General features: G+C 63.5%; 1 protein-coding gene across 1 annotated transcript in view; it reads right to left on the bottom strand.

The window, feature by feature from the left end:
- Positions 1-42: 42 nt before the first annotated feature.
- CACNA1H (calcium voltage-gated channel subunit alpha1 H) overlaps positions 43-13,173 on the bottom strand; it is a gene marked incomplete at its 3' end in the record, with an annotated part of 83,445 nt that continues 70,314 nt past the window's right edge. Inside the window, exons 5-20 of the mRNA XM_006104932.1 lie at positions 11,990-12,149; positions 11,309-11,627; positions 11,010-11,102; positions 9,010-9,799; positions 7,361-7,803; positions 5,729-5,880; positions 4,819-5,004; positions 4,106-4,223; positions 3,680-3,835; positions 3,389-3,479; positions 3,029-3,237; positions 1,383-1,793; positions 786-886; positions 517-640; positions 374-442; positions 43-227 (exon numbers count right to left, since the gene is read on the bottom strand). Of these exons, the coding sequence (XP_006104994.1) occupies positions 43-227; positions 374-442; positions 517-640; positions 786-886; positions 1,383-1,793; positions 3,029-3,237; positions 3,389-3,479; positions 3,680-3,835; positions 4,106-4,223; positions 4,819-5,004; positions 5,729-5,880; positions 7,361-7,803; positions 9,010-9,799; positions 11,010-11,102; positions 11,309-11,627; positions 11,990-12,149 (3,607 nt within the window). The remainder of the gene's footprint in view (positions 228-373; positions 443-516; positions 641-785; positions 887-1,382; positions 1,794-3,028; positions 3,238-3,388; positions 3,480-3,679; positions 3,836-4,105; positions 4,224-4,818; positions 5,005-5,728; positions 5,881-7,360; positions 7,804-9,009; positions 9,800-11,009; positions 11,103-11,308; positions 11,628-11,989; positions 12,150-13,173) is intronic.

Raw genomic sequence — 13,173 nt, forward strand, 5'->3', positions numbered from 1 at the left:
CCCCTCACCTGGCCAGCCCCATCCCCCACCCACCCCGCCCACCTCAGAGGCCGGAGTGTCCGCAGCAGGCGCAGCACACGCAGGATGCCCAGGATCTTGGCGCCACCAGCGGAGGCCAAGGCCACGATGATGTCGACCAGGGACACCAGGACCAGCAGCCCGTCCAGCACATTCCAGCTGCTCTGCGGGTAGGCGTGCTCGCCAGACACCAGGCCGAGGGCCACCACCTGTCCAGGCGCGGAGGAGGAGGGCTCAGGTCTGAGGTGCGGCCGCAGATGGGGTGGGGGCAGGGGTGCAGCAGCGGGAGCTGCTGGGCAGGGAGGGGGTGTGAGGCCCGAGGACAGACCCCAGGGCTCTCCTGAGGGGCAGGTACCTTCACCGTCATCTCAGCCACGAAGATTGCCGTGAAGATATAGTTGGAGACGTTGAGGAAGACGCGCTCCTGCGGGAACAGGGCGGTGAGAGGGGCCGGCCGCACCCAGGAGACCCGCCCCTCCCCAGGAGAAGGGGCCTCACCGTGCTTCCTGGGTCGATGTCCGGCCTCTCCAGGGCGATGGTGATACAGTTGAGGAAGATGAAAACCAAGACGACGTGATCAAACATCTTGTGAGCAATGATTTTCTGGCAGGAGGCACGAAACCTGGGGGGCGAGGGCGCTGGGTGAGGGCGCTGGGTGAGGGGCCCGGGGAGAGCCCTGCGACCCTGAAGCCCAGGGAGCTCACTAACCTCTGGGAAACTTGGGGACCCAAAAGGGCGATGTCTCTCCCACCCAGGGCCCCCTTTACCTGTTCTGCGGGGAGAACAGGTACAGCGACCAGGGCTCACGGCTCCGACACCACTCGGGCTTGTAGGGCTCCAGCACCTTGCGCAGGCGTGAGCAGCAGCTCTGGGAGAGGGTGCAGGTCCTCAGGAGGGTCCCAGCCTCTCCCAGCCGGCTCTCCACCCTGGGGTCCCAGCCCACCCTCCCACACGGGCAGGCACAGGGTGAGTGACCCATGCTGGGAGCCCACGGGGCCAGGTAAATAGACAAGCTCAGACCGCGCCCCCCCCCAGCTGCCCCCTGCCTGTGGGCAATGGGGTGAACGCCTCACTGAGAAGGTGGCCCTGTCCTCTCCTCCACCCTGGAAAGCCCAGCAGCAGCTGCTAACTCAGGGCTCAAAATGGCCCTCAGCTGGAGGTGGGGCTGACCCTGACCCTGGGGCCAGTCCCGCTGCAGAGCTCTCGAGGCCCGTTAGCTGGGTCAGGTCCAGCTCAGCTTGCCCACGTTCTCCCCTTTCTTCTGAGGACCCCCCCTGACCCCCACCGCCATGAATGATGTTCAGGCTCTGCTCCGGGAACCAGCCCACGACAGGAGGGAGGCAGGTGCCCCGACGTCCACTCACATCCTCCATGTCGTCGTCAAACTCGGCTGGGTCCTCCTTGTGGCTATCTATGCGCAGGAAGAACTCGCTGGGCAGGGCCAGCATCTGCCCGTTGCAGTCATGGAGCTTGGTGGGCAGCAGGGTGGCCGGCCGCAGGGGCTGCGTGTCCAGCGCGCCGCGGGGGTCCAGGGACTCGGTGCGCCGCAGCGGGGTGGCACGTGTGCAGGGCGAGGCGCCCACCCTGGGCCTGCCGTCCTCAGCCTCCTCATCTGTGCTGCCCTTGCCCTCGCCCGACAGCAGGGACTCCCGCTCCCCACACTGGCTCCGGCGCTTGAGGCTGGGCGCGCGGCCCAGGCTGTTCCAGCTTGAGCGCCGGCTGCTCCAGGCGCTATTGGGGCCCCAGGGGGTACAGGGCGAACTGCGGACGCTGGACTGCAGGGGAGGGGGAAGAAGGGAGGAGGGCCAGTCCTCAAGTACCCCTAAACAGCCCAGGCTCCAGGGCACCCAGACACAGGAGCCTTTCCCCACCCGGTTGCTCCATGGGTGGGATTTGTTCCTGAATCACCACCATCACTATTAACACCTGTGAGTGGGATGATACATGCCAACCATCCTGCCAGGGAGAGGCTAGCAACACCGCTATTCCAGGGCATGCCCGAGTGCAGAGCAGTTAGCAAAGAGCTGGAGATGCAGCCAGCAAGTGTTAGGGCTGAGCAGGCCTCCCCTGGGCTGGCCGCTGTGCCTGCTGGAGGACGGACGGGCAGGTGCAGGTCATCAGCGGGCCTGGGACCAGCCCTTGACCATCCTCAGACAGCGTCCCAGCTGACCTTGATCTCTGGGGTGGGGCCCCAGAGCAGTTACTAATTGGCAGACTCTGGCCTTGTAAAGAGAAGTTCGGCGGATGTCTTAGATAAGCCAACCTCGACTCAGGGACTTACCTGCTGCGCCCATCCTCCATCCTCTGCCGGGACTCGTCACCTCCGGGGTCCAGCATGGCTGAGACTGAATGCTGCCCAGCGCTCCCGCCCACCTCCCTCAGGGCTGCAGTGCTCCTGTAGCTGAGTCGCCTGGCCCACCTGGCCCACCCGGGTTCTCGTCCTGTCACCCGCAGGAAGATTTCCTCTGCTCCAGACCCCACGCCCCTTCTGTTGTCAGCTCGTCCTGCTCTGCCCACCCACCCGGGCCTTCCGAAAAGCCATTCTGGCGGTGTCCCTGGGGACAGCATTTCCTGGTTTGTCTGAAAAGCCCCCATGGGACACTTGATTCTGACACACAGGACCCTCCCCCTGGCCTCATCGTGTGTTGTGTGCTGTTTTCATACGCTTCTGCAGTCTCTTTCCTGTTTTCTCCTTCTGACCTACGCTCTGCAGCTTTCCTTTTATTGCAATTTGGAAGATAAACTTCCTGCCTGACATTTTACCAGAGGAAAAGGATCAAACACGCGTTTCCATGCCTGGTCTCTATGCTCCTCCCATCAGCACAGCAACTCCTGCTTCTTTTACAGAAATCTAAGCACTCGGGGCCGGGGCTCAGGAGGCAATAATGGGGCGGGGGAGGCGGGGGGAGACAGGCATGTGGGACCCTCACTCATCTTTGGGGAAGGCCATGAGGAACTGGGTGCACGGAGCCTGAAGGTGCCCTGAGGCCGGGCAGGGGGCAGTCCCTACCAGAGACTTCTGGTCCCCCAGCTGAGGGTCCACGGAGCTGCTGCTGCCACGCCGGGAGTCCAGGAGGCCATGGGCCGTGTCCAAGTTGGGGGAGCTCTTGGGGGTGGGCATGGGCGTGGCCGCTGTGCGCATGATGACTGGAGGGGGCAGGCTGCCCCGGCCCTCCAGGTGCCCGTTGGGGGTCACGGCCAGGGAGTACATCTTCATCTCTGGAGGGGGAGAGGCCACCAGTGCCTACGGGGCTCTCGGGAAGGGGAAGCTGCCCATGGGAGTCGCCCCCGGGAGCCCCATCTCTGCCAGGTCAGAACAGGCACTGCCTGCCCTGCCCCCTCCATCCTGCCCCCATCACCCCCCACATACCTGTGGCCCTGAGGTCTCTGAACTTGTCGAAATCCTCTTCCAAGTGAGTGGACGTCTTGTCTTCGTCCGTGTCAGACCTGTTGGCGTCGCCCTGGGCCCCACAGAGCAGAGGCAGGTGTGAGGTTCCCCTTGAGGGGGAGCCATCTGTGCCCAGCACCCCCTTGGAGCCCCCCACGGGGAGGTAGGGCTGGTGTGGCGGTGGGTGTGAGGAAGGCCCGTGAGACAAGGGGAGAGGACGGAGGCCTCCCGTGTCAGTCTGCGCCGGCTCCCACCTCCTGGAAGCCCCCTCACCTCCGCCTGGAAGCCCTCCACCAGGATGGCCACCAGCAGGTTGAAGAGCACGTAGTTGCCAAAGGTCATCAGGGCCACGAAGTAGAGGGCGGCCCAGGAGGAGGTGGAGGCCATGCCGTTGTAGAGGACGACGTTCCAGTCCTCCTGGGTGAGGATCTGGGGAGAAGGGCAGGGAGGCAGAGGGGGGGGAGCAGGCCCGAGGAGGGGCGACGCGGTGGGGAGAGAGGGGACACTGGGGGTGAACCACCCCCCACCCCCCCGGACATGCTGGCAACTCCTCAGAACCAGGAGCTCTGCACCGGCGAGAACACAGGCCACCACCCAGGGGACGGCATCGCTGCCCCTGCTGTTCACAGCTCAGCTGCTCCGGCCTCACACAGGCCACGCACGCGCTGACACCAGGGGGCAGCCCCGCCTAGGCTGTACCTGGAACACGGTGACGATGGCCCACAGCAGGGAGTCAAAGTTCTTCCTGTCAGGGACCGTGTCTCCAGTGTCTGTCTTCAGGCTGAACTTGCAGCCGAAGAGGTGCATACCCAGGATGCTGAGGGTGGGAGGTAGGAGTGAGGGGCGGAGGGGGTGAGGCCACTCTGCCTGCTCACCTTCAAACCCAGCAGCTGCTCCTCTAGGCCTCCCTCCACTGGGCCCCCTGCTTCCTGGTTTCTGGGGATGTTCATGGTGGGAAGACCAAGGCCAGGGGAGGGAAGGACAACCAGAGACTGCTCTGGCTCCAGGCAGGGGCTGGGACCTGGGTTGCCTGCCTCACCTGGCCTGCCTGGGCTGCTCTCCACCCCAGCCTCTCCCCGAGTCCCAGCCAGGCTGGCACAGCAGGTGCTCAACAAATGATGAACTCCAGCCTGGCTGCCCCCGCCCCTTCTCCGGTCCCCTTGCTCTCGGCTCAGTCCTCAATCTATCCATCCGGCGGTCCGTCCTGTCCCCACATTCAGCTGTGAGCCCACGAGAGCAGAGCCCAGCCCGGTCTCACGTGACTCACACCTGCACATGGAAGGCATCCAGCTACTGGGCTTCTGCAGAACCTTTGAGGCTCCCGCTGCCCCCACCCCACAGCCCCAAAGCCAGGAGCACAAGGCCAGTGCAGCAGGGAGGGGTCCCCCTCTGGGTGGGGGGGAGGGACCCACCTGAAGATGAAGATGAAGAGCATGAGCAGCATGCAGAAGGTGGCCACGTTGTCCATGGTCTTCATGAGCACCACCAGCTGGCGCCGCAGCGCCGGCATGAAGCGCACCAGCTTCAGCACCCGCAGCAGCCGGAAGGTCCGCAGCACCGACAGCCCGCCGTCCGCCTGCCCGATGATCTCCCAGACGCTGCGGGCCAGGCCCAGGGTCAGGAGGTGCCATCCTCTGACTGCAGATCCCTGCACTACCCTGCCTCCCAACTTCCTCTTCCTGGAAGCAGGAATGCCTGGGAGCCACCGTGGCCTGCACTCAACCCCGGGTTGAACAGCAGGTCTGGCTGCATCACGGTGCCCAGAGGGGCTGAGGGGCTGTGGCAACATCTCTGAAGACAACGAACTAGCTGCCATCCCTGGCTCTGGCCCGGACAGACGCTTCTCAACCGAGGGCTTTCCCATCCTGCGCCTTCCACAGCCATGCCTGGCTCAACATCCCCCCCTCCCTCCCGCTGGGGTGGGAACCCCTTGACTCCCAAGGGCCTCACTTCCTCCTGGGGAGAAACTTTCCCCAGAGTCTCCTGCTCCTTTCTGTGTGGCCTTTGCTGCAGCAGCCACTGCAAAGGAGGTTGGCTTTCTCGCAGGCTGAGCCCTAACAGAGGCCAGGCAGGAGGCGGAAGGACCCTGAACACTCACTCTATGCCTGAAAGGAACAGCTCCGGTAGATTCTAGAAACATACGCCTGACATGCAGCTGACCTAAGTGTGTGTACCCTGCAGTGCCTACGGGAAGGGACTCTACTGAGCGTCTCCGTAGCCGCCAGAAAACACTGCGAGCGGTGCCGCTCCCTTTGGCTGGGGCTCTGCTCCGACACTGGAGCCTCCAGGAACCCCGTGGCCGGGCGGGAAGCGGGGACCCACCTGATGACCACGATGACGCCGTCGAAGATGTTGTAGGGGTTCTGGATGTAGCCCAGCGGGCCGCAGGCCAGCAGCTTCAGCAGCATCTCCAGGGCGAACATGCTGGTGAACACGATGTTGCTGATCTCCAGGGCGTTGGTCAGCTCGTCCGGCTGTGGGCAGCAGCAGGACCATCAGGGGAGGGCCACTGCCCCCACAGACGGGGAGCAGGTAAGGCTGCATCGAGGGGCCACGGGCCCAGAGGCCACAGCAGGCGTCGTAGGAACCTATCGGCGGCCGTCTGAAGGAGGCAGCTGGGCCCCAGGGGTAGCCTCTCCAGCTGGACCCTGGCCCATCCGGCCTTCCCTCTGTCACTCCCTCTGGCTGGGCCCCCTGGTCCTTCCTGACCTTCCCACCAGAATGTCGGTGCCTTAGGGCTCTGAAGACTCCCGGGGAACAGGGCCTGGAGTACCTGTCCAGGGTTCAGGGTGGGCATGGGGGTGTAGACAGTAAAAGTAAGGGTGCTTCCGAAAGCTGGCCCAGTCTCTGGAGCCCTTACACACCCTTCCTTGTTGGCAGAAGGCCCCAGAGGCCCACCGTACTGAGGACATTTTATCCTGCCTGTGTGTGTACACCAGCATGTATGTGCGTGTACACCTGTGCTAGTGTAAATGCTTGCATGTGTGTGCGTGTATCTGTATATGTACCAGTGACCTGCTTATGTGTGAATGCCTGAAAATGTGCTACACACGTGCACATGGTTACAGGTCTGTACACATGTTCACATCTGTATGGGTAAGCCTTGCATATGTACATCTGTGGACATGTGGACATGTATGATTGTGTACCTGTGTATGCACTGTGTACACGTGTGGCGGAGGCTCCTCCGTGCAGGGGTGCTCCCCCTGGCCTGGATCTCACCCTCACAACAAGCACCTCCCGCCTGGGCCTGCTCACGGCTGACACCGCTAGGATTTCCCCTAAATTGCTCCAGGATGAAAGGAAATGGCTTACGTGGCGTGAGAGGACCAATGGGCAGGAGATGAGGAAGTCGATTTGGTCGTTAGAAGTGAGTGGACCTTGGTCCTGAGAGGACACCGTCTCCTGCCAAACCCGCCGCTGCCCTCCCTGGTGTGTCCCTGTCCTGCCCAGTGCAGGGTCAACTGGGGGGCGGGACACCCCACAATTCCTCCTCCTGGGGCCAGCCACATCCCCACCTATTCTGGTCACCAAGAGGCACCCCATCGGGTGCTGCCGGTGGGTCTGGCTCAGGTAAGGGGGGGCCTCTTTGCAAGAACTGGGCTGGGTACCGTCCTGAGAAGAGCCACCACATGACCTGTAACCACCCTCAGCCCCCACGGCCTCTGGGTCTGGGTGGTCTCCACCCCCCACCCCAGGTGAGAGCGACTCCAGGCGGGAGCCACGGTGTCTGTGTGCACCATTCAGCAGAGACCCGGCCCCAGGAGGAGGAGGAGCATTTGCTGAGTAACTGATAAACATCATCTGGCTCCAACGCCCCCTGTCCCCCAACCTCCACAACCTAATGTGGGTCCCCAAGAGGCTACAATTGGGAGACACACAAGGAACATGCTCCCCAGGGGTCATGACAACAGCCACGACTCCCAGGGGGCAGGTATGCCCGCGCCCACCCACCTGCTCGTGGTACTCAATGCCCATGCTCAGGGTGTTGGTGAGGATGGCCATCATGATGCCGCGGTTGAAGTACTTGCTGTCCACGATCCTGCGCAGTTTGCCACTGACGGTAGCCCACACGTGGCCGAGCCCACCAGGCTTGCCAGAGGCCACCCGCTGCTGTGCCCGCCTCCGCACACTGCCCTGGGCTGGTGTGCCGGCCACTGGGGTCGGCTGCATGGGGTCGCGGTGGTCCCCGTGCCGCACATCCTGTGTGAACTCATAGACCGCGTTGCCGTCCGAGTCTCCACTCTCCGAGTCGCTGAACTCAAACTCGGGGTCTCCCAGGGCGCTCGCGCAGTACGGACAGTCCTTCAGCTCGCAGGTCAGCGTGCCCGCCTGGGGGCTGGGCAGGGGGCAGGGCACGCTCAGGCCTGACAGGCGGCTGGAGGCCTGGCCCAGTCCTGAGGGGTGAAGGGTACAGGCAGGGTCAGGCCACTCGGCGGTGACAGCTGGGGTGGGCCCACGCCCACAGAGGCTGTTGTAGGGTGAACGTGCACACCTGGGCATACTCATACTCGGGAACACACGCTTCCCTGGAACACTCATGTGCACACCTAGGAACACACACATACACCTGGGCACACTCATGTACACCCTGGACAGGGGTGCTCTGTGCACACACACAGGGGCAGGGACACAGAGGGGCAGAGAAGCTCAGCTGTGCTACGGCCACATCATCCAGAAATGTAACATGAGCTACTCTTTAGCAGCCGTGTGAAAGGTGAGATGAACACCTCAACCATCATCGCTCCAACGTGGACCAGACGTGAGAGTGACTGAAGAGCACTGCGCACCCCTTCCGCACCTGAGGGTGGTGAGGGCTCAGTTTCTGGGACCCAGGTACACTCTGCACCCAAAGCTGTGGCCTGGACTCATTGCCGCTCAGGGGCCCACGAGGCTGGGGCCGTCCAATGGTTAGTGCAGGGCTAGAAGCATGTGCGCCGTGGCATGCTGGCTCTCACAGCCCGGGCACAGCGATTGAGGGCACACACAATGACCCACCCACGCCCCCACCTGCTCCAGGTGCACCGTGGTCTACACACTTGCACACACCACTGGGAGAGCCTGATAATCTGTACGGGGCCCGGGGTCTCTCCTTCAACCACCCATCCGAGGTGGGGAGGTGGGTGAAGCAGAGGTGCCAGGTGGGAAAAAACCCTTCGTGGCTCTGTAACCTGCACTCCTCTCCACCCCCCTGCCTCAGTCTCCCGACCCAGATGTGGGGCTGGCCACGCCTCAGAAGTTGCCGGGCTGTGAACATGGGCAGACGGTCCCTCCTGGGGCGAGGTGGGGGCAATACTCTGCCACCTTCAGCATTCTCATCCATGTGGCAAACGCTCATGGTCCACTGAGCCACTGGCTGCTTGGGGCTACCACGGGTGGACAAAGGGGTGCCCTCTCTCCCCTCCTGGCCGTGTAAGGGTGTGAGGTGCCAGAGCCCCTCCCCTCTTCCAGGGCACGCGCGCGCGCGCGCGCACACACGCACGCACGCACACACATGTGCACGCGCGCGTGCACGCGCACATACATACACACACGCATGCATACACACGCGCACACACGCACGCACACACACATACACACACAGGAGAGGGCGAGGTCCTTACCATGTTCCCCAACCAAATGCTGGATCTTCTCATAGGGGTCGTGGCTGCTCAGGCTGAGGGAGCTGTGCCCTCCGGCCCCTGGTGGCCGACTGGCCCGCTTCCCCTTGGACCTGGGGCTGGTGCCGTCTTTGCCGCTACCAGGCGCCGAGGGCAGGATGGTGGGGTAGTTCATGGTGCCCAGCCCCATGGCCAGCTTGAGGCTGGCGGCGGTGGCCGCGGCCTGTACCACCTGAGCCCGCTCCTGCGGCCCTTCCACGTGGCAGTCCGCATGGTACACGCTGTGCACCGACTCGGCATCCAGCGGCCCGGGGCTGGGCGAGGGTGGTGAGGGCAGCGCTCTAGCCCGGACCAGACTGGTGTCTCTGGTGCCTCGCTCAGGGCTGGGCCGGCGTGGGCTGCTGTGGCTGAAGTGGTAGTGGTGGTGGTGGTGGTGGTGGTGGTGGTAGACCAGATGGTGAATGGAGGCCGCACGCCTGCTTGCCCGCCGCGGCGGGTGCCCGAGGCCCTGGCCGTGCAGGGGGCTGCTGGGGTCCGCCTTCTGGCACCAGCGGCTCTGCCAGCGCGCATAGAGGCGCAGGCTGCGCCGCTTGACCTTGCGGCAGATGTGGCCCACGTACTTGAGCAGCTCCTCGTAGCAGCTGCCTGGCTCTGAGAAGCTGGCCAGCGTGCTGTCGTCCGACAGGTAGCGGGCGCGCTGCTCCCGCATCAGTTGGTTCTCCCGCTGCTTCGTCTCTGAGAACTGCGTAGCGATCACCACCAGGCACAGGTTGATCATGAAGAAGGAGCCCACCTGTGGCGGGCGGGCGGTGTTGAGCCTTCCGACAGCCCGTCCAGAGCCTCGCTCACCAGGCTGTGTGCCCCAGGGAACTGGGGAAGAGGGGACACGGAGACCCATCTGCCCCGGAGGCCAGGCAGCGGCTGTGGTTTCTAGTCAACAGTGAGTCCCTGATGAGAGAAATACTGAGGCCTACTGTGTGCCGCCCATTCCAGGGGCCGGGAGTATGGCCTTGAGTGTGGCCAGTGGGGCGCCCCATGATGGGTGGGGTCCCTTCTGACTCGATGCTGTGCCAGCATCTGGGACAGGCGGTTCACAGCAGGTGCTTCTCATCTACTTGTGGACAGAGGGAGGCCACGGGGGAGACCCTCCTCCTCATACCTGTCCCTGACGAGACCCTCTAGACCAGCGGTTCTCAACCTTCTGGCCCTTTAAATACAGTTCCTCATGTTGTGACCCAACCATAAAATTATTTTCCTTGCTGCTTCATAACTGTAATGTTGCTACTGTTATGAATCGTAATGTAAATATCTGATATGCAGGATGGTCTTAGGCGACCCCTGTGAAAGGGTCGTTCGACCGCCAAAGGGGTCGCAACCCACAGGTTGAGAACCGCTGCTCTAGACTATGGCCACCCTGGCCTTCTTCTGTGACATGGTCACCGTGTGACACTCTCTCCTGCTCATGGCAATTATCTGAGACACCTGCCTATTGTGTTCACTCCTGGGTCCTCGCAGACCTGCCCGGATCAAGCGAGGGCCACACGCGGGGCCACGCGCACTGTGGAAGGCCCTGCCTGGGAGCTCGTGTCCACGTGCGGAGTCCTGATGCTTCTGCAACCTTCAGACAGAACCTGGCTGTGGAGAGCCTGGGGCGCTGCCTGAGGGCTCCTGGAGGTGGGCTCCCCCTCCCGCCCACACTGGCTTCTGTCCTCCCGCACCTCCACTTCCTCCCACCGGGGGCTGCACAGAGCCCTGGGCCTCTGCTGCCCCACCTCATAGCTCCGCCAATGCCGGGACCCACGAGGGAGAGCGAAGGCTGGGAGGGTGCATGTTGGCGGCATAAGGAGGCTCATGAATGGACCCTGGGGCCAGAACGACATCCACTAAGGAGCTAAGGGTCTGAGATTAGCTGCCAAGACTCAGAGGCACCTCCACCCTCCAACACCCTCAGCTGTGAAAGTCCTGCCCAGCCAACCGGGACACGTCCCGCGCCCTGTACTCACGATGATGAGCAGAATGAAGTAGATAAAGTTGTAGAAGGAGTGGGCGTCCATGACGTAGTACATGATGTCCACCCAGCCCTCCAGCGTGATCCCCTGTCGGGGGGGGGGGGGGGGCAGGTGGCTGGACACACAGATGGCCCCGGGAGGGTGTGTGTGGCCTGTGTTCCCTTAGGGTCCGGCTGAAGGGCTGGTAGGGCAAGCAAGCCCTGCCTGGGCACCCCCTCCCCAGGGCACGCTCAGCACCCAACATGGTGGGCAAACAAAGGCCACAGGCCACGCAGTCTAGAGCCAGTGCCCACCTGGAAGATGGCGATCCAGGCGTAGCCGATGTTGTCGAAGTTGATGGCGCCGTTGTGGGGGTTGGAGTCGCCGGAGCGGCAGACGTTGTAGTACTGGTTCCAGTTGATGCAGGCGTTGTGGCTGGCGCCGCCCACGCCCTCGGCCTGCAGCTGCCCGTAGGCCTCCCAGCCCAGCGTGCACTCCACGCGCAGCTCACGGCGGCTGGGGATGTGCGAGCACTTCTGCATGCCGTTGTCTCGGCGCGAGGAGCAGATGAAGGGGTTCTCGTCACCCTCCTCCGTCTGGTAGTACGGCCGCAGGAAGGTGAGGTTGTTGTTCCTGGGGGCAGGCGGCCCGGTGAGGGGCACGGGGAGAGAGCGAGGGGAAGGGAGGCGGGGAGGGGGGTAGACAGTGGGAGATACAAAGAAACAATGAGAGAAGGGGGGCGAGCAAACAGATACAGAGACAAAGAAAGACAAACAGAAAATGAGAGACAGTAACAGACATAGAAACAAAGATAAGAGATCCAGAGACCCAGAACCAGAACCCAGGTCCCAGCTGGAGGTCCTCCCGGAAGGGCGTGCCCCTGGGGCCGGTGCCAAGGCACCTGCTGGGGGCGGGGCTGGGAGGCGCCTCTGTGGGCAGGTGGCTCAGAAGAGCCTGCCGGGGCCCGACGTGCTGGGGGTGGAGGGGGCTCGCACCTGACGAAGGCGCTGTCCAGGAAGCAGCGGTTACGCAGCAGGCCGGCCCACAGCTGGACGCCCACGATGCCGAAGATGAAGAAGACGAAGAAGCAGAGCAGGAGCACGTTCCCCAGCATGGGCAGCGTGTCCAGCAGCAGCGTGACCAGGATGCGCATGCCTGCGGGGGGAAAGGGGGCGGAGCAGGCATGGGCACAGGGACCTGTGGAGAGGCCCCCGGGCCCGGCCCCTCTGAGGCGTCCCACTGTTCACATGGGCAGTGGGCTCTGCCGGACTGCACCTGGCCCCCACGTCCAGCAGGCCCAAGGGACAGTGACGCCTCGGGTCAGGCCCACATCGAAGGGAGCAAGGCTGCCGGCCAGGACCAGGCCCCATGCAGGCCCCAGGACCGGCCAGGAGTCCAGAGGCCCCAGCTGCGTCACGGGAACAGCAGCCTTGGGGACCCCCAGCAACTGGGGCTTGGTCTGCCTACGGTGTACCACAAAATACCACGTGCGGGCGCGCACGTACAGTGCGATTGAAACTTTGTGGCCCATGCGCAGAAGTCGGGATTTTGTGGAAGAGCCACACTCAAGGGGCCAAAGAGCCGCACGTGGCTCTGGGAATCAGGATGGGCAGAGCCCTGCACTGCGAAGAGGCGGGAGGGGGGGGGGCGGTTCCCACAGCACAACGCTGACCACCTGCCCTTGGGTGGAGTGGACATCCCGGGGGGAGGGAGCCCCCGCCCTGGGGGGGTGTGGCTTCCCAGGAAGGGCTGCAGGACAAGTCCTAACAACCAGGGCGTGGGTGCCGAGGCCACCGGGTAGCCAGCGAGGCTGTGTACACAGCTACATGGTACACACAGACCCCCCCCCCAAATATATGCACACACAACCTTACAGTCACATGGGCCCTGCCCCCTGAATTCAGCCACAGCACCGAACACTTTGAAGACAGAATAATCCCCAACCATCCCCATTTGGGCAGGTGACAGGGTGAGGACAGGCCATCGTCCCAGCACACGGCTGCGGAGCTTCCCAGCAGCTTCTCCACACGTCCCTGAAGGACCACGGGCCTCTGGCAGAGCTCGACCAGAACCACAGAAATGGGCCAGAAAACGAAGCCACCAGGCCTGCAGCACGCCTCCCCAGCATTACCCTCAATGCTGTGCAGACGAGGAGTCAGGGACCCCACAGACGGCCCCC

This window comes from Myotis lucifugus, unplaced genomic scaffold, assembly GCF_000147115.1.
Source record: "Myotis lucifugus unplaced genomic scaffold, Myoluc2.0 scaffold_622, whole genome shotgun sequence".
In the NCBI taxonomy this organism is placed as follows: domain Eukaryota; kingdom Metazoa; phylum Chordata; class Mammalia; order Chiroptera; family Vespertilionidae; genus Myotis; species Myotis lucifugus.